At 36.6% G+C, this 24,231-nt stretch overlaps 1 protein-coding gene and 1 pseudogene across 1 annotated transcript; one reads left to right on the top strand and one right to left on the bottom strand.

The window, feature by feature from the left end:
- Positions 1-5,007: 5,007 nt before the first annotated feature.
- LOC105342610 (uncharacterized) lies at positions 5,008-11,786 on the bottom strand. Its single transcript, XM_066071455.1, has 2 exons — positions 11,617-11,786; positions 5,008-11,089 (listed from the first exon to the last, which is right to left on the bottom strand). Exon 2 carries the CDS (start codon positions 10,975-10,977, stop codon positions 5,008-5,010), a length of 5,970 nt encoding a protein of 1,989 aa, XP_065927527.1. The 5' UTR covers positions 10,978-11,089; positions 11,617-11,786.
- A 283-nt stretch (positions 11,787-12,069) lies between these two features.
- On the top strand, positions 12,070-14,104 carry LOC105332793 (uncharacterized; annotated as a pseudogene).
- Positions 14,105-24,231: the final 10,127 nt, after the last annotated feature.

Below are 24,231 nucleotides of genomic sequence, written 5' to 3'. Positions count from 1 at the left end.
CTTACACGTGTTTATGCCCGAGTTTTATAGGTTACACGATCAGAATTACACATATTCATACTCAGGCTCACACATCAACACGATTGCATATTCGGATGTACAAGTTTACATGTCTGGATTTTTGAACACGATTACCCTCCATAATCGACAAGATAAACGTCTAGCAGATCTAGAAAAACATCAAAAAGAGTCTTATACTTTTCAGCATGGCTAAAAAACTGAGAAACGATTCAGCCCGAACTTCATCTAAATCTACAAGCAAGCAACTAATTTCTTCCCATATTTCTCAACGAAACTTTTTTTAAGGGAAGATCTGTTGATCAAAATGTAGTTTAAATTGAAGAGGAAAAATTTCAAGATACTGATGATTAGAAATAGGTTTTGCAGCGGAGAAGATGATAGAAAGTCTGCTAGAAATAAACAGGTGGCTGAGGAACGTAATTCTCTAGTCCAGATTGACAATATGACAAATAGTTTGCAGCGACCAAGCGCTACCTTTATTCAGGTGGACAAAAAGGCCTTAAACTCTTGTGTCTGCACGCGCAACAAAAAGTTTGTACTTATATTCTTTGGTAAGGTCTCCATTGAAGGGGCGTGCTTTTAAAGATAATGACCTCTTTGCCAGTTGTCCCTAAACACGTCAAGTATTTAACGACACATAAGTTCAATGATTCTTTGCTGTTTTATCTGGCCCAAAAAGTTAGAGAAAAGCCTTGAACCAAAATTAATAACTTAGTGCTCAGGACTTTCAAATCAGATATTTACTGCCTAGATGGGGCATAAAAATGGGTTTAGGATACACAGTTTATGTCCAGTGGTTGTCAACCAATCTTAGTCAGATTTTAAATGACAAAATGGATTTTAAATGACAAAATGGATTTTTAAAAGGCTAAAGAAACATTTACTGAGCTGTTCACATCACAGGCTGTTTTATTCCATTAGCTGTGCAGAATTTCTGTCATATATATCACCACTGGGAGGGAAAACATTCATTTTACAAGAAGTAGGACTTAAAGACGTGGTGAAGCAAAAAGCCATACATTTGAAAATGGGTGTTGAAGCTTTTTATGATCAGAGTTATTTCTAGATTATATTGGAAATATTTTGAATGAGATTGAGATTGATAAGAGAGATAGGACAACTTAATAAAGCATCAGGTGTTTTTGTCAAGCATAAACCAAGCTTTGCAATTAAGAGACCGTTTTCAGACAGGTTCGGAAACACTTCCTTTGAAGTTGCTTGCAAGAGCAGGAAAGAATTAAAAGAACCTCGTCATCGGTTTCCTCAACAAGAAAGAGAAGGATTCAATCAGAATACCTTTCGTACGGAAAGCATGACCAATGATTCAGATTTCCATCCCATAGATCTGGAGGAACCAGAAGGGGAGGATGCAAAAGTGGACAAAGATTACGACGGACAGTTAAGTAATCAATGTAATTCAGATAGATTATTTTTTTTTTTAGAATTTTTAGAATTCAAAAGTTAACCCCCCACACAGGAAATATATAGACTATTATTCCGATGACAAGACATGCTAAACCAATTTTATTCAGAGAAATAGATTTGTTTCTGAAAAACCAAATGCCATAGAGCATGCTCCAGACCCATAAAAACCACTTGGATTTTTACAGTACAATTTTTCTGACGCCCAAAAATTCCGGCAATTTGCGTCCAATTATGAATTTGCAGAAGTGAAACAGATTTCTACAGCAAATGAAAATCAAGTTTGAGACCTTAAAATCTATAAAAAGCAGTAGGACCCAACAAATCTGCGGCTTCTCTAGATCTAACCTTGAACGATGCATACTTCCATTTGACAATCGCTCTTCAGTATCGGAAGTTTCTCCGCATTTCTGTAGCAGGTAGACAATACCAGTACAAGGTTTCTCTTTCGATTTATCATATGTGCCGAAAATTTTCACTAAAATGGTGTTTGTGATAGGGGTACAAATAAGACTTCATGGTATTCAAATTTCCCGTACTTTGACGACTGTCTAAAAAAAGGTCCTCACTTACGAACTGTATTGATATTGACAAAAAAACCATAGTTCCTAGTTAACATATATAGATCTTGTTTTGTTTTGGTTTTATATTTTATTAAATTTCTGGTGACATCTCCACCCTAAAGCGTGATGTCATCGTCAATTTTAAATTTGTTTTTATTAGTATCGATGCTCACATTTTACCTATTTTTATAGAAATTTATGTTGAAATCAAAATCAAAAGTGATGATACTTTCATACGAGTTACAGATTTTCTGGCTTTATTGTTTTTGAGAAGATATTTGAAAAATACCAAAAAAATTCAATAATTCTAAATTATCTCCCCTTTAAAAAAGGTGTGGTCCTTCATTTGAATAAACTTGAATTCCCGTCACCCAGTGATGCTTTGTGCCAAATATGGTTGAAATCTGCCCAGTGGTTCATGAGAAGAAGATGAAAATATGAAAAGTTTACACCAACGCCAATGACAGCGCCAAAGACAATGCCAACGACGACAGACAACGGACAAATTGTGATCAGAAAAACTCACTTGAGCTTTCAGCTCAGGTGAGCTAAAAAGGATCAAGCTCCATCTGGCCCCTCCCCTGATTACGCCTTTGAGGTATGTTACATACACAATTAAATATGATGCTAGATATTTAACTTGGTTTAGCAGAGCAGGTATTTACAGTATGTTATTAAATTGAAACTTGATGTATGAATGCTTTGCTATAAAGTATAATGCTAATCTGAAAACAAATAACGGATAAAAACAAGCAAACTTCTATTATAGATTATCACTGTTTATGCACCCGCATGTTCATCATTGCAGCCGCTTGTATATATATTTATATCTCATATATCCTTTTAGCGCACATACAGTGTATATATGTGTGTGCTATATAGATATATATGATACTGTGGTTTCATTAATTTTCGTGGGTATCAATTTTCGTGGATTTTCTGAAACCAGTTTCAAGAATACGTAATTTTGTGGCCAATGATCCTATCAATACAAAATGTTAGTTGAAATTGAACTTCAATGAACATTTAATTTCGTGGATCAACTTAACAACGAAATCCACGAAAATTTGTATTCAACGAATATTGATGAAACCACAGTATATAGTAGAGTTTAATGTGATTATTGGGGCCGCCGACAGCTTGTTTTTTATTAAGTATTTAAACTCTCTTATTTTCCAAGATTTGACAATTTATTAAAAATATATAAAAAGATGGCTACTTATTTGGACATCATATCTAAAGATCTAAGATGTATTAACAGTCCAATCTTATTCTTGTTTGTCCCAACGTACAGTTTTAAAGATAACAATATTGGAAACTGAACTATACATAATCATTAAAAGTGAAAGGGCATTGTGACCTTGATACGAGAATATGAATATATCAGGATGCTAATACATAGTTAAATACCGTAACTAAACGTAGCATTGTATTCTTTGAGAATATTTTTAAACAATTTTTTATATATCTCTATGTAAATTTTGAACCCCTCCTGTGGCTTAAATATTGTACTGGGGATCACGATTTGAACAATTTAGATTCTACACTATTTGAAGATGCTAGCATATCAATATTAATCTCACAAATTGTATCATTATAGGCCCGAGAAGATCTCTAGATGTATATATTGTGTTTAATCTACACTGCCCTTCAAAAAATCATTTGAGGAATTTTTGTTTCCCTTTTCAAAAATCCAATTTTGTGGTTTGAGTACGTTTTATAAATTCTCTTATCTCTTATACATTTTCCCCACATATTTCTATAGGATCACAATTTTACCAATTTAGAATCTACATTTTTTGAAGATGTTTTCATAGTTATATCAGAAATTGTAAGAGTTTTGTTCTTGAGAAGAAGATTTTAAAATATGTTCACAATATATTTTTATTTTTAACTCTAAACCCCTCTTCGGGCCCCTCTTTACTGTATGTACAAGCTATGGTTAAATATTGGCATTTCTGGTGCAGTGTTTTATTGAGAGGAGATTTTTTAAAGACACTTATCCTATAATTATTTCCCTTTTGAAAAGGCTTATACCCATTACTTTAAAAATTAGAATCCCCATCTGTAACAGTTCGCAAATAACTGCTAGTATAACCCGAAAAATACACTGAACATCCACTCTATTGTTGCATGTGTATTTATAAATGGTAAGAAACTGAAAAAATAACAAAACATAATATTACAATACAATCTCTGATAAACGAAACAGACAATACAAACATACAGGATTGTGACAGGTACTGGTGATCATACTTTTAAAATTCAAACAAGGTTTCTCTTAGAAATCTAGCAATGTGAGCAAAATACACAAAGTTAGCTATTTATACAGCTCAGTTATCTCCTACACAGTAACTTATGCAGACTAAATAAAATACACACATTATCATGTCACAATCTAGCAATACACATTTTCTACCTATGTATGAAAATACTCAACTAATCTAGCACATGTTTACAAAAAGTTTAAACGTATAAGACGTAGAAATAAGTCTCGAAAATAAAGTTATTATACATATAATGAGATAAAAGTGCAATTTGTTCAGTTACGTATCAAGACTAAAATCGTTTCGAGTTCCCCCTACACACTATGTAAACAATAATACTATCTTTTTGCATGTATAAAGTAGTGAATAATCAATTTACACAAATTCAAATGAAGAAAACATTATGAAAACACTTATGCTGTGCGGGACACATATGACTGTAACAGTACTAATAGATACTAGATTGGAGAAGAGAGCACATGGTTCAACGTACATACAACGTTCCTTTACGACATGAAAAAAATATCAAGACCGGACAAATGTGGAAACAATAAAAAATACTCCGGATACGGAACAATCTCCGTTTGATATCAGTTTGATATCATCTTCAAATGAACAGCTGTAAAAAAGGAATTACACTTGGTAATAAAAAAATCTATACAACATCTCTTACAATAAACTGTTACCGGACATCAAGCACAGTACAAACAATGCATGTACATAATAAACAATCACTACTCAGACAAAAGGTAAACAACATCATTAACAGATCTTGTAAACACTTTTCTGTCTTGTCCTGTGCGAACGTCTACTTTGCGGATTTTGCCGTCGTCACTTGCATAAGCTCTAACAATGAACTCGACTGGCCAATCATTCCGGTGTAGTGCTTTGTCTCGCAGGAGAACCACATCGCCTTCCTTGAGATTTTCACGGTCCTGTTGCCATTTTCTGCGACACTGTAGAGTAGGAAGGTATTCATTTTTCCAGCGTACCCAGAATTGGTCAGCATGGTACTGGATACACTTCCACTGTTTCTTGTACAGATCCTTAGGACAGAAGCTGTCTAACTGGAAGCACTGTACGAATTGATTGGTTTTCATTGTAAGCAGAGTTGCTGGTGTCAGTGGCATTGGTAGCTCTGGATCGGGTGACACTGGTACCAAGGGTCTCGAATTCATGACTGACATTACTTCCGCCATCAGTGTGGTGAGCACCTCGTTGGTCAAACGTTTAACATCCAGGAGAAGAGAATCCAGAATTCGACGTGCTACACCGATCATCCTCTCCCACACTCCACCCATGTGGGAGGAGTGGGGAGGATTGAATATCCAGTTGATACCATTCTCTGTTAGGTATTCCTTGATTGGTCGGTCTTCTGTACTTACATGTATCACCGTGGCATTCAAATCCTTGACGGATCCGACGAAATTAGTTCCGCAGTCCGATCTGATCAACTTCACCTCACCTCTGACAGCACAGAAACGTCTCAAGGCATTTATGAAGCATGAGGATGTCATTTCTTCTAGAACCTCAATGTGGACGGCACGTATAACAAGACAAGTGATCATCAGTGCCCATCTCTTGGAGTTAACTTCTCCACCACGCGTTTTCCTCGTAGATATTGTCCAGGGCCCGAACACATCAATGCCAATATAAGAGAAAGGCGGTGCAACTTCAAGTCTTTCTGCAGGTAAGTCTGCCATCCTTTGTTCTTCTTGACGACCACGCAGCTTACGACACTTAACACAGTTATGTATGAATGAGGTAATTATCCGTTTGGCACCAATCAACCAGAAGCCTGCATTTCGGATTGAACCCTCAGTAATCTGACGACCCTGGTGATAGACTTTTTCGTGATAATGTCGTATAATTAGGGTAGTAACGTGGTGTTTAGGAATGATGACTGGATTTATCTGTGCTGAGTCCAACTTGGCATTTCTTAGACGACCTCCAACACGTAGTAGTCCTAGATCATCTAGGTATGGAGATAGCGTAAGTATGTTGCTGTGCTTTGGGAGTGGCAATCCAGATCGCAAAGCCGTCATTTCCTTGGGAAATGCTTCTTCTTGAAGAGTCTTGATAATGAAGGTTTCAGACTCATTCTCGGAAACTCGAGTAGGTTTGCAGTCTGTTGTTCTGAATCTTGCAAGCTCCTTGAGAATACGTACTGCTCTCTTCAAACTTCTCCATGTGGAAAACCTCTCAAAATGGTGACTTCCGAGTGTCGCCTCTGATTCAACAGCAGTTTTCAATGACCTAACTTCCTTGTCATCTCCTGGTGACACAAGTGGAAATGAAGTTTTCTCATCTGTGTGCTCTAGGAAGTTTTCTGGGGGTCCATTTAACCACAGGCTGGTTTGCAAGTTCACTGCAGGTATAGAGCGTGTAGCATCATCTGCCGGGTTAAGATTTGTCGGTATATAGTTCCATTGACTAGGGTGTGTAAGACGTCTGATACTGTCGACACGATTCCTGACATAAACGTAGAATCTCTTAGTTTCATTATTTATGTAGCCAAGCACTACTTTACTGTCTGTAAAAAATGTCACTTTCCGTAGTTCAAATTCAAGTTCATCAAGAATGGTCTCGTAGATTTCAACACCCAAAACGGCAGCGCACAGCTCCAATCTCGGAATAGTGTGGCCGTGTTTCGGAGCTACTTTAGCTTTCCCCATCACAAATCCTAATTGTGAGTTGCCGTCTTCATCTAAGGTCCTGAGGTACGCCACTGCCGCAATGGCTTTCTCTGACGCGTCGGTAAACACATATAAGTCCTTAGGACAGCCTTTCCCTGAAAGGGAGTTGTAAGTGCGTGGAATGTTTACGCCTCCCAAGGCACTAAGGGTTTCTTTCCAAGAATCGAATTTAGACCGGAAATCATCTGGCAGTGGTTGATCCCACTCCACTGGCTCCACCATTGCTTCACGTAGCAGTAGTTTACCACCAATAGTCACGGGCGTCGCGAATCCCAAAGGGTCATATAGTCCATTCACAACAGAGAGAACACCCCTTCTGGTATAGGGTTTCTCTTCCACATGGACACGGAAGGTAAAGCTATCAATACGAAGGTCCCAGCACACTCCTAAGCTCCGTTGTAATGGAAGATCATCATGACTGAAGTCAAGATCCCGGAGGTCCTTGGCTAAATCTTCCTTATCGAAAGCTGACAGGACTTCACTCGAATTTGAGCAAATCTTGTGCAGCCGCAAGTTGCCTTCTGTTCTTAGTGCTTCTTGTGTTCGCTTCAGGAGACTTATGGCTTCCTTCGGAGAGGAGAGAGAGGTTAAGGCATCATCGACATAAAAATTCTTCTCGACAAACTTGCGAACGTCATGCCCATACTGGTTTTCAGCAATTTCTGCTGTTCTTCTCAAACCGTACGTTGCTACAGCAGGACTCGGACTGTTTCCAAACACATGGACGCACATTCTGAACTCTATAATCTCTTTCTCAACGTCGTTGTCTCTATGCCACAGAAACCTCAAATAATCTCTATGCTGCTCCTTGACTTTAAAACAGTAAAACATCCTCTGGATGTCCGCCATAACTGCTATAGGTTGCTGTCTGAAGCGTAGCAGAACTCCCAATAGGCCATTGGCAAGATCAGGTCCTGACATTAGAACATCATTCAGAGAGATGTTTCCATATTTCGCAGAGGAGTCAAATACACCTCTTATCTGCTCGGGTTTTTGGGGGTGGTACACACCAAATAAGGGTAGATACCAACATTCCTGATCCTTTGCTAGACCTGGAGCAGGTTCCGCATGTCCTTCGCTGAATATCTTTTCCATGAACTCTGTGAAATGTTGTTTCTTAGTAGGGTTCTTACGAAGACTGTCCGTCAACATCTTCGCTCGTTTCAAGGCTTGTGGTCGATTGTTTGGCAATCGTGGTCTCTGTTTCTTAAAAGGAAGAGGGGCTGTCCAGCTTCCCTCGCAGTCCTTTTCTAATTCTTTGTCCATAAGACTAAGGAATTCTGTATCTTCAATGGATAATGCTATCTTATCGTCATTTTTCGTTTTCACGAAGATGTCACGATTGTTGTGAACTTCGTTGTCTCTGAATATCTCTTTGGTTTCAAAGACATTTTCACATGGCTCAAACATGGATGGTCTGCCATTTCCAAGGGTGTGGATCTTGTTCACATTCACTATTTCTGGTTTGTGAGTTCTGTTGAGGCAACTCTCACCTACTATCACCCACCCCAGACGAAGACGTTGGGCATATGGAGTTGCTCTTGGTCCGAGTCGTTGCTCGAGGACATGGTGGGCATCTAACAGATCTCGACCAATCAGTAGTAGTATATCAGCTACCTCATCAAGGGCGGGCATATGCTGTGCTATACCCCGTAGGTGAGGGTAGGACATGGCCACTTCTGGTGTTGGAATCTCAGTTCTTATATTAGGTATCCCGTCACATTCCATGACTGTTGGAAGCTTCAGTCTGACGGTTCCATCTAAGGATTCTACCACTAAACCAGTTGCACGTCGTCCCTGTGAAGGTATCGATCCACTGCAAGATGTCAGAATGTATTCTGCCAACTGACCACGAACTCCTAGTAGGTCCAGTAAATGCGATTTCCCAAGGGATCGATTGCTTTGGTCATCTATGACGGCATAGAGTTTAACAGCAACATCAGGTTGACCATCTCGATACACGCGGACTAGAACAGTTTTTGAACAGGACTTGCCGTAGTATCGTGCATCTCCGCAAACTTGAGTACACTTGGATTCAATGTCAGGCTTTGAATTCCCAAGGGTGACCTCCCCGCCATAGGCCGATGAGGGTTTTATAGTCAACGGTGGCAATGGAGGGTGTAAGGCTGTGGGATGTGTTGCACTGTCACACTCTGTACATTTAATGTCCCTCTTACACAACCTTCTAATGTGGCTTGTGGTCTCACAACATTTGAAACATATGTTATTGTCTTTCACAAACGCTCTTCTCTCCTCCAAGGGTTTTGCTCGGAAGGTGCGACATTGGTTTAGCGAATGTTTAACGTGATGGATAGGACACTCAACAGTATCTTTGTTAGTTTCACCAAATGTCTTCTTTGTAGCTATGTAAATGTTCTTGGTGCGGTGAATCACTTTCTCAGTTGCCGCATAAGAATTGGTCTCGTACTGAAAACTAGGATCATTTTTCACACGACTAATGTCTCTCACAAATTCTACAAACACTGAGAACGGTGGAAATGATACGCTGTGTTTTTTCTTAAAGTTCACAGCATGAGTTGTCCACTTCTCTTGAAGGGCATGTGGAAGTTTGTTTACGATTGGCAGGATTCCTGAAGATGTGTCGAAGTACGCGAGCAGAGTGGAATATTCAACGTTGTCCTTGACTGCCTCTATTTCTGACAAAATGTCGCTCAGCTCAAAAAGCTTTCTGTAATCTTTGTTGGTGAGTTTCGGTACATTAGCGAGTTTCTGCTTGAGGGCGAACTCCACCATCTCTGGAGACCCATATCTGTCATTTAAACGTTCCCAGATCCTTGATAATCCCGATCCAGGGTTGCTGAAATTTGCTATCTTGATGTTGTTTGCCTGCTTAGACGACTCAGGGCCTAAATACTTGATTAGCAAGTCTACTTCTTCTTCTGTTGAAACACTTAACTCCCGCACGACACTTTGGAATGTAGCCTTCCACGCTGCAAACGATTCTGGCTTGTCGTCATAGTTTTTTAGGCGAGACATCAGTAGTTCCTTTTTCAGTAGAAACTTTGAGAATTCTGAAAACTGAGTGTACACTGTTCCAGACTGGTGGCTGGACTGTGGTTTGAACTCTGATATGAGGGGATTAAGTGTTCTTGATGAGGTAGATTCTTGTAGTGGAGGGTTATCGGATTTAGGTAGTCCAACTTCAGATACAGCATTGGCATGAAGAGGTAGTGTTTCAGGTAACTGATGAAAGTCCGTACGGTTAGGATTGTCCTCCCGTACTGTATTAAAGTCCAATACTCTCCGAGTCTCCAAGAACTGACCTCTGCTTGTAAAGTCGTGATGTCTTTCAGTGTCGGACAAGGCGTCGAACAAAGATCCTTGATCTTCTTCTTGGAAAACATGTAACTCTGCCTCTGCTGTAGCTGCTTCTTTCTTGACAGATAGGAGTTGTAAATCTGCTTCAAATTCAGCCTTTGATCTCTCCATGTTAGCTTTCTCTTTTTTCTCCTGCTCCTCGAGCTGAGCCATCTTCTTTAACACGAGGTTCTCTTCTTCCGCATACTTTAGCCTGATCTTTGCTGCTTGGGCTTTTGCTCGTTGGGCGGCTACGGCAGTGTCCATGCGTGATCCAGTTGACCAGGGTCTGTGCGAAAACACTGAGGCGGTTTCCAATTTCTCTCCTTTTAAATGGCTGATTTGTTGAAATGCTTCTTCTAGTGTGTTAGTCTTTTCATCAAAAGTTGTTGTTAACTTTGCCAAACACTCTTGGCTTTCAGTTGTCTTTGTTCTGTTGAGATATCTAACAAAGTCATCCTTAATCAAAGTTAGTTTTGCGTGACCTTGCTCAAGTTCATCTTCAAACTGGCACAACACAGAATATCTTGCACTGTTGTCTATGGTGCTGATAATCAGTTCAATGTTCTTCCATTGTTCATTTAATCTGTTTAGGTATTTGTCTACCGAAGACTCGTACATACTTTGTCCCTTCTCAGTTAAGGGTCTGTCTGTCCGCAGATCTTTATCCATATCTGTTGAAGCCATCATGAAGTCGCCGTAGCTTTCTTACTGTAACAGTTCGCAAATAACTGCCAGTATAACCCAAAATACACCGAACATCCACTTTATTGTTGCATGTGTATTTATAAATGGTAAGAAACTGAAAAAATAACAAAACATAACATTACAATACAATCTCTGATAACAAAACAGACAATAGAATCATACAGGATTGTGACAGGTACTGGTGACCATACTTTTAAAATTCAAACAAGGTTTCTCTTAGAAATCTAGTAAAGTGAGCAAAATACACAAATTTAGCTATTTATAGAGCTCAGTTATCTCCTACACAGTAACTTATGCAGACTAAATAAAATACACACAATATCATGTCACAATCTAGCAATACACATTTTTTACCTATGTATGAAAAATACTCACCTAATCTAGCATATGTTTACAAAAAGTTTACACGTGTAAGACGTAGAAATAAGTCTCGAGAATAAAGTTATTATACTTAGAATGAGATAAGAGTGCAATTTGTTCAGTTACGTATCAAGACTAAAATAGTTTCGAGTTTCCTCTACACACTATGTAAACAATAATACTATCTTTTTGCATGTATAAAGTAGTGAATAATCAATTTACACAAATTCTAATGAAGAAAACATTATGAAAAACACTTACGCTGTGCGGGACATATATGACTGTAACAGTACTAATAGATATAGATAGGACGAGAGAGATGTATGTGTGCTCGGGAGCACATGGTTCAACGTACATACAACGTTCCTTTACGACATGACTAAATATCAAGACCGGACAAATTTGGAAACAATAAAAATTACTCCGGAGACGGAACAATAATAGAATACATAAAGTTATTAAATCATGAACATATCTGGATGACTTGTATATGTAATATATTGATATTTTATCAGCACTTTGAATTTTTTATACCAGGAAAGACTTTGCTCAGGGACGGTTAATAAGGAGAGAGAGAAAGCCCATTTGGAATTTTCCGTGCTTGTCCATGGCTCCTACTGCAAGACGGATGATTCGGGGGACCATAATCAAGATATAGCTGAGGCAGTGTCCTGTGCTTTTCATGAAATAACAGATGATGTTGATGTCCCCATAATGACTTGTGATTCAGGTAAATCATGAATGTGATTTCATGAAAAATACAATAAAAATTATTGAAAAATGGATTTCCTTCTTGCTGACTATTACATCAGACTTGGCAAATTTTCAAATGATATCATTATATTAAATAGATTTGTAGATTTGTAGATTAATTGATTTGCAAATCAATTCATGAATTACAAATATATCTAGAGATTTTAAATGACCGAGATAGAAAAATCTTAATTTAAATACAGTAAAAAAAATGATAGATAAATTACAATGGCAGTTACTGATAATAAATTTTTTATAGGTGTGCAGTGTGAAGACGACCCCCTTTCTATTGAAAACAGACATCTCAAGGAAGAAATTAGAAGACTTCAAGAGGAACTGCTGAAACATAAGTGGGGTGCTGAACGCATTAGAGATGATGACGCCATGACACGCTTTTATACAGGCCTACCCTCTTTTGCCATCTTCCTGTGGCTGTACAAGTAATTGTTTACCTTTTTTTGAAATTTTATCTTTGATTTAGTATCTAAAAGTATTGTGCAAAATTAAATCAATTTAATAACACTTTTAAAATATTTCCATTGATTACAGCTACCTTTCCAGGAAGTGCTCTAGGATGACATATTGGAGGGGGAAGGGCAGGCATCGAGTTCAGACCGGCTTAGGATGTCTCCATCATGTTTACGCCTGATCGACCAAGTCTTTGCTGTCCTCATGCGTCTGAAAGTTAGACTATGCGTGCAAGACTTATCAGAGAGATTTCAGATCAGCAGTGCCTCATTTTCTATGTATTTTTCTACCTGGATAAGTTTAATTCATGCAGAGCTTCTATTTTTAAACCCATTTCCTACCAAAGATATTATCACGAGAACCATGCCAGAATCCTTTAAAGCCAAATATCCATCAACCAGAGTGATCATAGACTTTACAGAACTTTTCATACAATCATCAATTAGCCTGATTAATCAAAGCCTGGCCTTTTCTTGCTACAAACATCACACCACTGTTAAATTTCTGGTTGGCATCAGTCCTTCTGGGGTCATTACTTTTGTGTCAGATGCATGACGTGGAAAACGTCAGACCGTCAGTTAACAGAGGAATATGGCCTTCTAGAATTACTTGAGCCAGATGACAGCGTAATGGCCGACAAATGTTTCACGATAGCTGACTTACTTGAAAAAGACAATGTTTCTTAAACATTTAGAGGTATATTAAGTTAAAAAACTTTAAGGTGGTTCACTTAATCTAATAGTATTTCAAATCAGTTGAAAATTACTTGATTATGATAGATAGCTAGCATGATGGTTAAGAAGTATGTAAGTCAAATAGGCAAAACAATGTGTAATTTTGGATAAATATTTAATTCAGAAAAAGGTGGATTCAAACTCATGATCTGCGATTCACAAGCCCAATACTTTAACCACTGAGCTATGATGCTATTCAAACCAAATTGATTCATGCAAATAGTTTAACAAAACATTTAAATTCCCATCTTGTGACGTAGTGTCTTGAAAATTTTATGTCTAGGTGTAGTGAGGTACCTTAATCAGTGGGCAGTAGAAGCTTTACTTAGTTGATTAAATGGTTGAGAAGTGTGATCGATCCATTAGATTGGAGGGGCTTTAAAAAGCAAAATATGAGATGAGTTTATATAAATGTCCAACAGTAAATGTTTATAGATCAAAGCAATTAACATTGCAAATAACAATTGTTGAATTAAGCTGTTTTTTTTTTAATTTAACATTCTTTAGGCACTTCGGGCCAGTTTTCCACAGATGACGTTTATAAGACCCAAGAGATTGCCCAACTCATTATTCATGTTGAGAGGAGCATTGGGCGAGTGAAGAATTATCACATCTTGGAAGGAACGATTCCTCTAACTATGGTCCACTTCATCACAAAGATTTTCCAAGTATGTTGTTGGCTGACCACCTTGGATTATCCATTTGTTGATGGACAAAAACTTTCTACAGATGAATCAAATAATTCTTCGGGAAAGATAAACTATTTAAATGGGAAATTAATTACTTTTGCATGATTATTCCTAGAATTATTCCAGATTACACAAATACTGAATCAGAGCTATCCTTTTGCAGTTTAAAAAAGTAAGGTTAATTCCACAAATAAATGAAGTAGTTTTCTATAGAAAAATAAATTGATAACAATTTTCAGACACTTTTTTTTCAAAAATGTTGTAAAGAGTCAGGCACTGATCCTAAAACATTGGATAATGAACAAGGGGCTTACGGGCCACATCATACATATGAGCAACAGTGTTGTTTGAGGGAAGTATACTACATTTGTAGCTGTATACTATTAAATACAATACAATATTGCATTTGTACATTTAATGCAAACATTAAAATTATCTAAAAAATCATTTAAGGTGGCTCACTACACTTTGAAATAGTTTCTCAAATCACCAAGTAATGATAGATAGCATGATACATAAGAAGTGTATATACCAACTAGGCAAATATGCAGTGTTAGATTAAAAAAAAATAAGATTTTAAAAAATTTAATTTAGTAAACAAAAGCCCCTAGCTGGCAGATTTAAACTCATGACATACAGTTCAAAAGTCTGATACTTTAACCGCTGAGCAATGGTAATATTCAGCGAAATAAATTGATTGATACGATCATTTAACAAAACATGTATTGCCATCTTGTGACATAGTGTCTTACAAAATGTAAGTCTTGATTGAGAAAAATTCAAAAATGTAGAAAAAAATTACAGATTGTTGCATGGACAGAAAGTTACAAGACAGACACCAGACAAAATGTTACCAGAAAAGCTATAAATTTTCATAAACATATTTTGAAATATTAACCAAAAGTGATAAAAACAGGAATTTGGGTCTGACTTTGAACACATTTCAGCATTTGTACAGTAAAGGATAGATATGTTCCATGTAAAATTTAACTAACTTTGGCATCATAGACAAAACAAACTGCTCATCAAATTGAATTCGCTCAATGAATGTGTTGTCTGCTTTTGCAACGGTCCATACAACAAAGTCAACCCAAGGGTACTCCTTTGATTGCCATTTCTCCTTGTACTTGTGCATAAAATTTATGCGACTTTCTAAGAGTTGGCCCACATGATGTGGTCTCAAGACAAAAATGCCTGTCGTTCAATTATAAAATTTTGGAAAATTCATATTGTGTGATATTGCGACCTTTGATTGAAAAGGGGCACTTAATTTCTAGAAAACCTATGCTTTCATTTTCAGTAACTTGCGCCATCGCTTGAGGCTCCAAGAAATGAGTGTGTTGGGTACAGTGTAATTCCTGATGGGTGTACTTCAGTGTTTTCGTGAATGGTTTTTTAGCTCACCTGAGCTGAAAGCTCAGGTGAGCTATTCTGATCCATTTTGTCCGTCGTCCGTCAGTCCGTCTGTCCGTCAGTCTCTCTGTCCGTCTGTAAACTTTTTTCATTTTAAACTTCTTCTTTAAAACTGCTTGGCCAATTTCAACCAAATTTGGCACAAAGCATTCTTATGGAAAGGCAAATATCAATTGCAAAAATGAGAGACAGATCTTCATTCAAAGCGGAGAAAACATCGAAACTGTAGAAAAAGGGGGTTGCGTTTTTAAAAATCTTCTGCTCAAGACCGACTGAGTCAAATTCAATGTAATTTAGCATAAGTAATGCTTATGGAAAGGAAAATGTAAATTGCAAAAATTATGGGCTAATTCTGTTTCAAATCTGAGTTATTACGAAAAAAATAAGAGAGAAAAGGCGTGTTTCAAGCAATTTATAGCATCCATGAGTCTTGGTAAAATGGGTAGGCATGACCGGGCCAGGGCAAAACAAAAGATTGACAGTTATTAATCTGCCAATCTCATTAAAATTTCAAGATATTTACTGACCAGTATATTTGTATTCGCTTTAAATATTGCTGCAAAATAATGCGTAATTGGAATTGACGATTGCCGATCTGCCCCGGCTTTTATTTTGCCCCGGCCCGGGTTTGCTTACCCATTTTACCAAGACTCGTATTCCATAATTCTAAAACGAGGTTATTTGTTTAAAGCAGCAATGACACTATATGATAAACGGGTCGATCTGACAATGATGAATTTGTTTGTTGTGCAACAGTTCGTGTACAAAGGGAATCTTTGAAACATGCAAAATACATTGGTGCCGATATTGTGAAGTAAATTGAGGCTAAATATTTCAATGCGTTGACAGTTTTCCCATATGACGGTGGTGTTAGCTTGTTGTGATTTTCGTTTCGTTTTCATTTTTGCTTTGCGTTAACCTGGGAACTGTCGCTTGTATTTTCTGATTTGAACGTATCAAATCAAACAGAGACTTCGGTAAATCAAACAGTTTACTGTTTACCTGCGCAAATTAAGCAACATCTGAAGTATCAAGAAAGAACCAAAATGCAATTCAATCAGGCTATCGGTAATTCGGTATCATCTTTTGCGTAATGGTAGAATAATGCAATATGTTTTGTTGAGATGCTCGGCATTTTCTCGAGTTTATTCAGTTTAAATACAGTTTAATATCGCTGACGGAAATATGTAGGTATATACATGTATATGATTCATTTTGAAAAATAAATTGTGTTCTTTATTTGTTATAGTGCATGTTTCTTGTGTTTAATTGTTTACAGTTTCTATTTACTTACCATATTTGAGTGTTAAGCTTCGAATTATAAGCAAGATACAGAGATTTGCTCACAATTCTATGTTTGTACACAGATCTGAGGGCATTCATTTTTTTTCCATTTTAAATGCCGAATAGGAAATACCAAATTAAAAATCTTAAGCTGAATGTAAGAAACTTATGTGAACAAAATATGACTCAAACCTAGCAAAATTTTGAGCTCTGTATCTTGCTTAATTCTACGATTGACGCTGAAATTTTGGTTGATCATTAGAATCTATATGAATTAGAGTATGTTAAATACTTGTACACAAAACATAAAAGAATGATATGCTGTATATAACTACTCTCTGGGGCCCCCTCTTTATACAATGAATAATGTGAAATGTGAGTAAATGAAAACGACATCGTTAAAACAGTTTCCATAGTTCTGACACATTTCTGTTGCGGGGATAAAAGAATTATCGCTATTTCCAAGAAAATATTACAGCGGAAAATTATCCTGGTTTGTAGCCATTTGTTATTTTTAAATAAAAATGAAAATAATGGGTGGACCATAGTAAATTAGAGTGATGTGCCTGTCAATACGGTAACATTGATTTTTATAGCTCTTTAACATGTCACGTGACAACATTTTTCACTCCAGTGTATTCATCAATCAAGTGTGAGTAAATTTATAAAAGTCACAAGTTTACGCGAGGTAAACAACAGTCATTTAATTATAATGGAGAAGACAAATTAAATTGTTGAATATTTTTAATTTGAGAAATTGAGCGCATTGAGGTGCAATTTTCTTCTTCACATATATACATGTAGAAATTTTTTTGGATAAAATACAATATAAGTATTATATTTAAAAAATACCAATAACTAGTAAGTAGTTGAGGAAGAAAATGTCTGGATGACTGCATGCTTGAGCTAATCAGTAGAAAGTAAAACAGGCTTAAAGTGTAGTGCCAGAGACAAGCAATTTTGATGAGCTATATAGCTATTAAAATAAAATATGCTAATTATCTAACATGCATTCAACCACAATAACTATGTTTTTTAAACAGCATATAGAGAACAAAATTCACTTCACAAAAATAGTAAATCCTTAAGTATGTATGAAGTATCAAGTTTCACAATGTTAGCTATTTTTAAGATATAAACTAAAAAAAAGAATAGAATTCCTGGGTCTCCCGCCGGTATCAAGCAGTATACTAGTATCGACCAAAGCTGATTTAGGCAATTGACCAAGGTATTAGTGGTATAAACATTTGGTATAAATTTCATGTAAATCCGTCAAAATTTGTAGGCGTGACAGCGCTTACAAGGTCAATTTTTGGATAAAACGGAGTCATTATTGTGGTCAAAGTCCCATAACTCCAACAAAAAGTATTGACCAATGCTGATTTTCGAACCTGACCAAAGTATTAGTGGTATAAACATTTGGTATAAATTTAATGAAAATCCGTCAAAATTTGTAGGCATGAGAGCGCTTACAAGGTCAATTTTTGGATAAAACGGAGTCATTATTGTGGTCAAAGTCCCATAACTCCAACAAAAGGTATTGACCAATGCTGATTTTCAAACATGACCAAGGTAATAGTGGTATAAACATTTGGTATGAATTTAATGAAAATCCGTCAAAATTTGTAGGCATGAGAGCGCTTACAAAAAAGTTTGACGGACGGAAACATTGTCGCACGTAGACACGGACTCACGGACACACGGACGGGCGCCAGGCATTTCTATCTATGTCCCCGCTCCACGTTGCGGCGGGGGACAAAAATTACCCTATGGGGCATTGGCAATAGGCGAAGTCTACTCTGTTTTGCCATCAGCATGAGTAATGCACAAACAACTTGATAACGCTATTTTTTCATGAAGGCCAAACACTATGCTCTTATGTACACTGTTGAACCATCAATCTGAAATGTTAAGAATAATCAGATAAAACTGTCAGTGTAAAAAATAAAAAATACAATTTTTTTTTGGGGGGGGGGGGTGGGTGAGGAGAAAATGACGGAAGACTGGATTATATTTTGATGGCATTTTAAAACTTACCTGTAATCACTATATATTTATATGTAAAATATATATTTGCAATTCTTTACCACCTTGGTCTGATATTAAAAAAATATGTTTGTTGCTTGCCAAATCAATGTGGTGAATACGTGTATATATAGTTTATGGAAGTTTTGGGGCTTGGGAGATTGTTTTTGATGTATGAAAATATAAACTGACTTGGGCTAAACATATCCTGGACATCGCCAGCGTCAAAATGTTTCACGGACTTATCTAGGCCCTTGAAATTTTGGATACTTTAATCCCCTTGTCTTTTTCTTGTGATCATGAATTCATAGACGGAAGTGAACGATACCTTCGGAAGTTGAATATTGTTTGATATCGGTTCATAATGAACATCATTATAAGGGGGCATGTTTTCCTTGAACTGCACTCCAGCTCCGGCTCCAGCACCATCAACGGCAGATAACAACTGAACGACTGGAGTTAATGATACTTCTGGTGATTGACTGGATAATATGTCGCAAATTAAATCATCTTTCTCCTTTTTCTTTGAATTTATACCCAGATCAGATGCTATGTTACGTAATACACTTATGTTTGTTTTCTTCAAGTTTTCGCGGGTCGCCATACTTGTTGCTAATGTAAACAAGGTTACGGTAAACAGGAAATGCTTGTCATAGTGTATCATAAAATGATTTTATTCAGTTTATTTTTATTATTAATTAAGTTGGGTAAAACTTGCATATTTTCGATTATTTTAAGCATATTAAGCAAAAATATAAAACTTTGACGCTTCACAAAACAACTCGTGTTTTATCCACTCGAACGTTCTTCTGCGCATGTCTGCATATATTATTAAAAGGGTCTTTTGTGAAATTCATGACCCCCGGGGGTAGGGTGGGGCCACAATGGGGAGGAGGTCGAAACTTTACATAGGAATATGTAGAGTAAATCTTTAAAAATCCTCTTCTCAGAAACTAATCAGCAAGGAAAGCAGAAACTTGTGTGGGATTATCCTCAGGTAGTGTAGATTCAAATTCGTGAAAATCATGATCCCCGGGGGTAGGGAAGGGTCGAGGGGGGTCGAAACTTTACATAGGAATATGTAGAGTAAATCTTTAAAAATCTTCTCAGAAACTAATCAGCCAGGAAAGCTGACACTTGTGTGGGAGTATCCTCAGGTAGTGTAGATTCAAATTTGTGAAAATCATGACCCCCGGGGGTAGAATGAGGCCACAATGGGGGGGGGGTCGAAGTTTAATATAGGAATATATAGAGTAAATCTTTGAGAAGAAGATTTTTGAAAATATCTCGAAATTTTTCATAAATTCCTAATTATCTCCCTTTGCAAAAAGGTGTGGTCCTTAATATACACAACTTTGAATCCCTTTAGGCAAAGGATGCTTTGTGCCAAGTTGGGTTGTAATTGAGAAGATGTTGAAAATGTGAAAAGTTTACAGACAGACGGACGACAGACAAAATGTGATCAGAATAGCTCACTTGAGTTTTCAGCTCAGGTGAGGGGAAAAAATAACACAAAAAGAAGCATGTTTTAACTATATTCAATTTACAATTCGCAGTCCTTATAGGTATATCTACGTCGATCATCAATCTACAGTGTTTATGAGCGCGCACTAACCACTATCACAGTCCTTCCCCAGCGGTTTATATCCAAAAGAGGAGATATCAGAGCTTTTGCAACCTACATTTTTGCGCTTGTCGGTCCTCGCAGACCTACGCAGAGACCGTGAGTGGTTTTGCCTACTAGAAGAATATTTGTCAGCTCTTTTATCGTATTTCCGAATAGAAGCCAACTGAAACATGACGGTGTAAGGCTGCCTGTAGATTCCTGGGAACAGACTCGGATCTCCGTGGTGGCCTTTTCGAACTTACTTCGATTACACATTACATATGTATAAAAACAATCACTTTATTATGAAATAAAAACCAAAAGGTGAATTTATGTTGTAAAGGTTGCATTCTTAAAAAAATACAGAATTAATGCCTCTCAATTCTTTGATTTGTTATAGGTGCTGCTTTGACAAAGTATCAAGAGTTATATATTTGGTATCGTTATTGTGTCAAAACTACTATTGGGACAGTCAATAAACCCTGTTCTTGTTTGATGAAATGTGAAAAAATATCAGTAACTGATTTTCAATTAGTGCAGACCCCTTTACGACTCTTAATCTTAAAATACTTTTGAATCTTGCGTTTAGATATTGTATGTCCATGAAAATAGATAATGAAGTTAAAAAGGAATCTATCGCTTCAATGTTTTATTAGATATAAACAGCAACAAACAAGGTCAAAGAAAAAAATTGGCAATAATATGAGTTTTTAAGGCCCCAGGACCTACGTATACTATAACGTAGGGTGATTTAGGGATTTGTATGTCGTTAAGCTATGGCATGTACAGGTACAAGTATATTATTTAAAAAATAAATTAATTCCTACTATCGGCTTCCATGTAAAAAGAGAAAGATTTTTTCGACTAGGAACGATTTGCAGTATTATTATTGTGTATTTTCAGAAATTTTAGGAATTGGGCTGATAATGCGATGGCTATGAATGATCCTGCTTTATATTTAAAAATGGAAGAGTTGTAATCCTTTAACTGACTGTGCAAAAAAACTTTAAGGCATTTAACAATATTATTTTGTTTTAAGAAATATATTTAATAAACATTATTTTTAATACATGCAGTTATAATGTTTCTTTACTCAATTCCTCAGTTACACAGCTCGAAATAAATGTAAATAGAGGATTGGTTGTAGTGTTTAATGTACATCGTCGTTAGACAAAATTTACAAAGAAACGGAATTTTTATGTTTCTATGCAACGAACTTAAATGGGTTTAAGGTTCAGTTTATAATCGTCTGTTTCAATACCTCTAGTGGCACTTAATTCATTATCAAACTAATCTATCATTTTCTAGTGTACATAATGTGTCATTGAGAGTACCATGACATTAACTAACAAGTATATAAACCAAAAAACCCTGGTTTATACGAAGATAGTAAAAAGTGAAGCCCCGAGATCGCGCTTGAGTGTTTAAGGTCTTTTTTTCACTATGACTCTTCGATATACACTTTATGGTATCATTTTGCCAATTCTGGTTACCTTTACTAAAGGGATTGCTGTAAACTTTACCGATGCCATTCACGGTTTCCCTGGACACAATGTCGACCCTGCTGACATGATGCAAACGATGCAGATCATGACACAAATGCTCTTAAACCAGACTGTAGAGATAGAATATTTGAAACAACAGACTGCAAAGATTGAAAATCTGAACCAACAGTCTAAAAATGACCGTTCCACCATACAAACGTTACAGAACAGGGTCTTCATTCTAGAAGCGGGACTAAATGAACTATCCACACTACCCTCCTCCCACGATTTTTCCACGTATATAAGTGGTATGAAACATTTAACACAGACTTGGGTTGCAAACGAGATGGTTGTGAGTAACTTAACACAGCGGTTAGATGATGCCATTGCAGCGTTGAATGACCTTAAACTAAAAGAAAGATCAACATTACAACAACTTCTTAACCACAGCTTGGAGTTGGAACACATAACACAGAAATCAGAAAAAGACGGATTAACAATACAGCAGCTGAACGGATCGTTGATAAATGTAATACGGGATTTCCATGACCAAATCGCAAGTATGTTTTCCAGCATATTTAATTTAATACAGTAAATATAAAAAGCTGTTACTAAAAGTAATCTGACATGCCCATTTGTAACATGAAACCAAAAGCATATATATATAGAGAGAGAGAGAGAGAGAGAGAGAGAGAGAGAGAGAGAGAGAGAGAGAGAGATAGCACACTAAAAACGGCTAACGATACAAACAATAGAAATTGTCTTTTCGGGACAACCGGTCCCTTCTTCAAAAAATAAATTACATGAGTAAAAAAACAAAGAAAACAAAATCTAAAGCTACTACTAAACTACTTAAGAAACTATAAAAAAGAACAGCTACATTATAAACTTTATTTGTTCACATTCTTAAAGAGGGTGTTGATACTGTCGCCGATCGCTCTAAAGTAATCAATCGACTGCCAACTTCACGCCTGATTAAGTTAATTAGCTAATGAAAATTGACGTCCGAGTTTATAAATGAAAGTTAGAACCCCCGTTGTTAACTCGTACGGCACTAATGATATAGACTCGAATTTTTTATTAAAGGTGACATGAATTCATAAAAGCATTTGATCGCCATATCAGTTTCGATCGGTCCTATACTGCCACTGTGGTATATAAACCGGTTGAGAAAGTAACGGTTGGTTGCTTTCCGGTCGAGGCATTCAGGATGCGCGGACTTCTAAATGTATAAACTACAAATTGTAGTAAAATGTTTGTAAAAAAGAAAGGAGATACATTCAATAGAACACAAAATATATTTATTCTTCTAAAGAATTTCCATGGAATCCGTGTCTTTTGTACTGATATAACTGCTTTACTTCGCATGCACATCGAACACGTGTGTCGTTCATTCAGAGAGCATAACGTCTGCATTTTTTCTAAAGACCCGGTGGCACTTCATCCAACACATAAGATATATGTCGATAATAAATCCAAGAAAGTAAAAACGTAACATTGTTTCCATCGGTTTCTACAAAAACACTCCTTTCTAAAATCCATGCGGTCATTGACATTGCTCGATCTGCCACAGTGGAATTGCGCAAGTGCGATGTTATTACATACACAGGAAAACGTTCTGATTACAATTATCGAGGATTTATGAAATATGTGTGCCAGGATTTTAGTCTGTCTTGTTTCGGCGTTCATTGGATATTCCTTACCAGTGCAGTGGTTGTCATATTATTTTTGTTCAATACGCGTTTTTACAAATTTCGTCCCATGTAACGTGTTCGGGTGAATGAAATACCTAAATGCGATGAAGCAGGGGGTGTGTGGCGATGAGCAGAACAATAAAAACGACAACTAATATGGCGGTTGTCGGAGATAAAAGGGAAATAATGCGTATTCATGAATTCATGTCAGCTTTAAAAAGCGATAGTAGGATCAGTGGGATCAGAGTCCAGTTTCTTGTAGAAACGATCGTCTGTCAGTTGTCTGTTGGCTTCAGCTAACAGACAGTAGTAGTAGCTTTAGATTTTGTTTTGTTTTTGTTTTTTTACTCATGTAATTTTTTTTTTGGTCCTGAAGAAGGGACTGGTTGTCCCGAAAATTTGACAATTTCTATTGTTCGTGTCGTTAGCCATTTTTAGTGCTTTATATATTCAGTTTACTGGCTTAGTATCTATATATTAGATCCGACACTTTAAAGATGCCTAGGGTTGTTGATTCTATTCAATGCTATATATATATATATATATATATATATATATATATATATATATATATATATATATATATATATATATATATATATTTTAATTATTTACATTGCCTTAGAAATACATTTCTACTGATCAAAAAATATTTGAGTCACTCGTAGAGTTATTAGCAAGATACAGGGCTCACAATTCTTTGTCGTGTAAAAAAGGCTCGTGTCC

This window comes from Magallana gigas, chromosome 9 (assembly GCF_963853765.1).
Source record: "Magallana gigas chromosome 9, xbMagGiga1.1, whole genome shotgun sequence".
Taxonomy (NCBI): Eukaryota; Metazoa; Mollusca; class Bivalvia; order Ostreida; family Ostreidae; genus Magallana; species Magallana gigas.
This window is presented reverse-complemented; position numbering and strand designations above follow the sequence as displayed.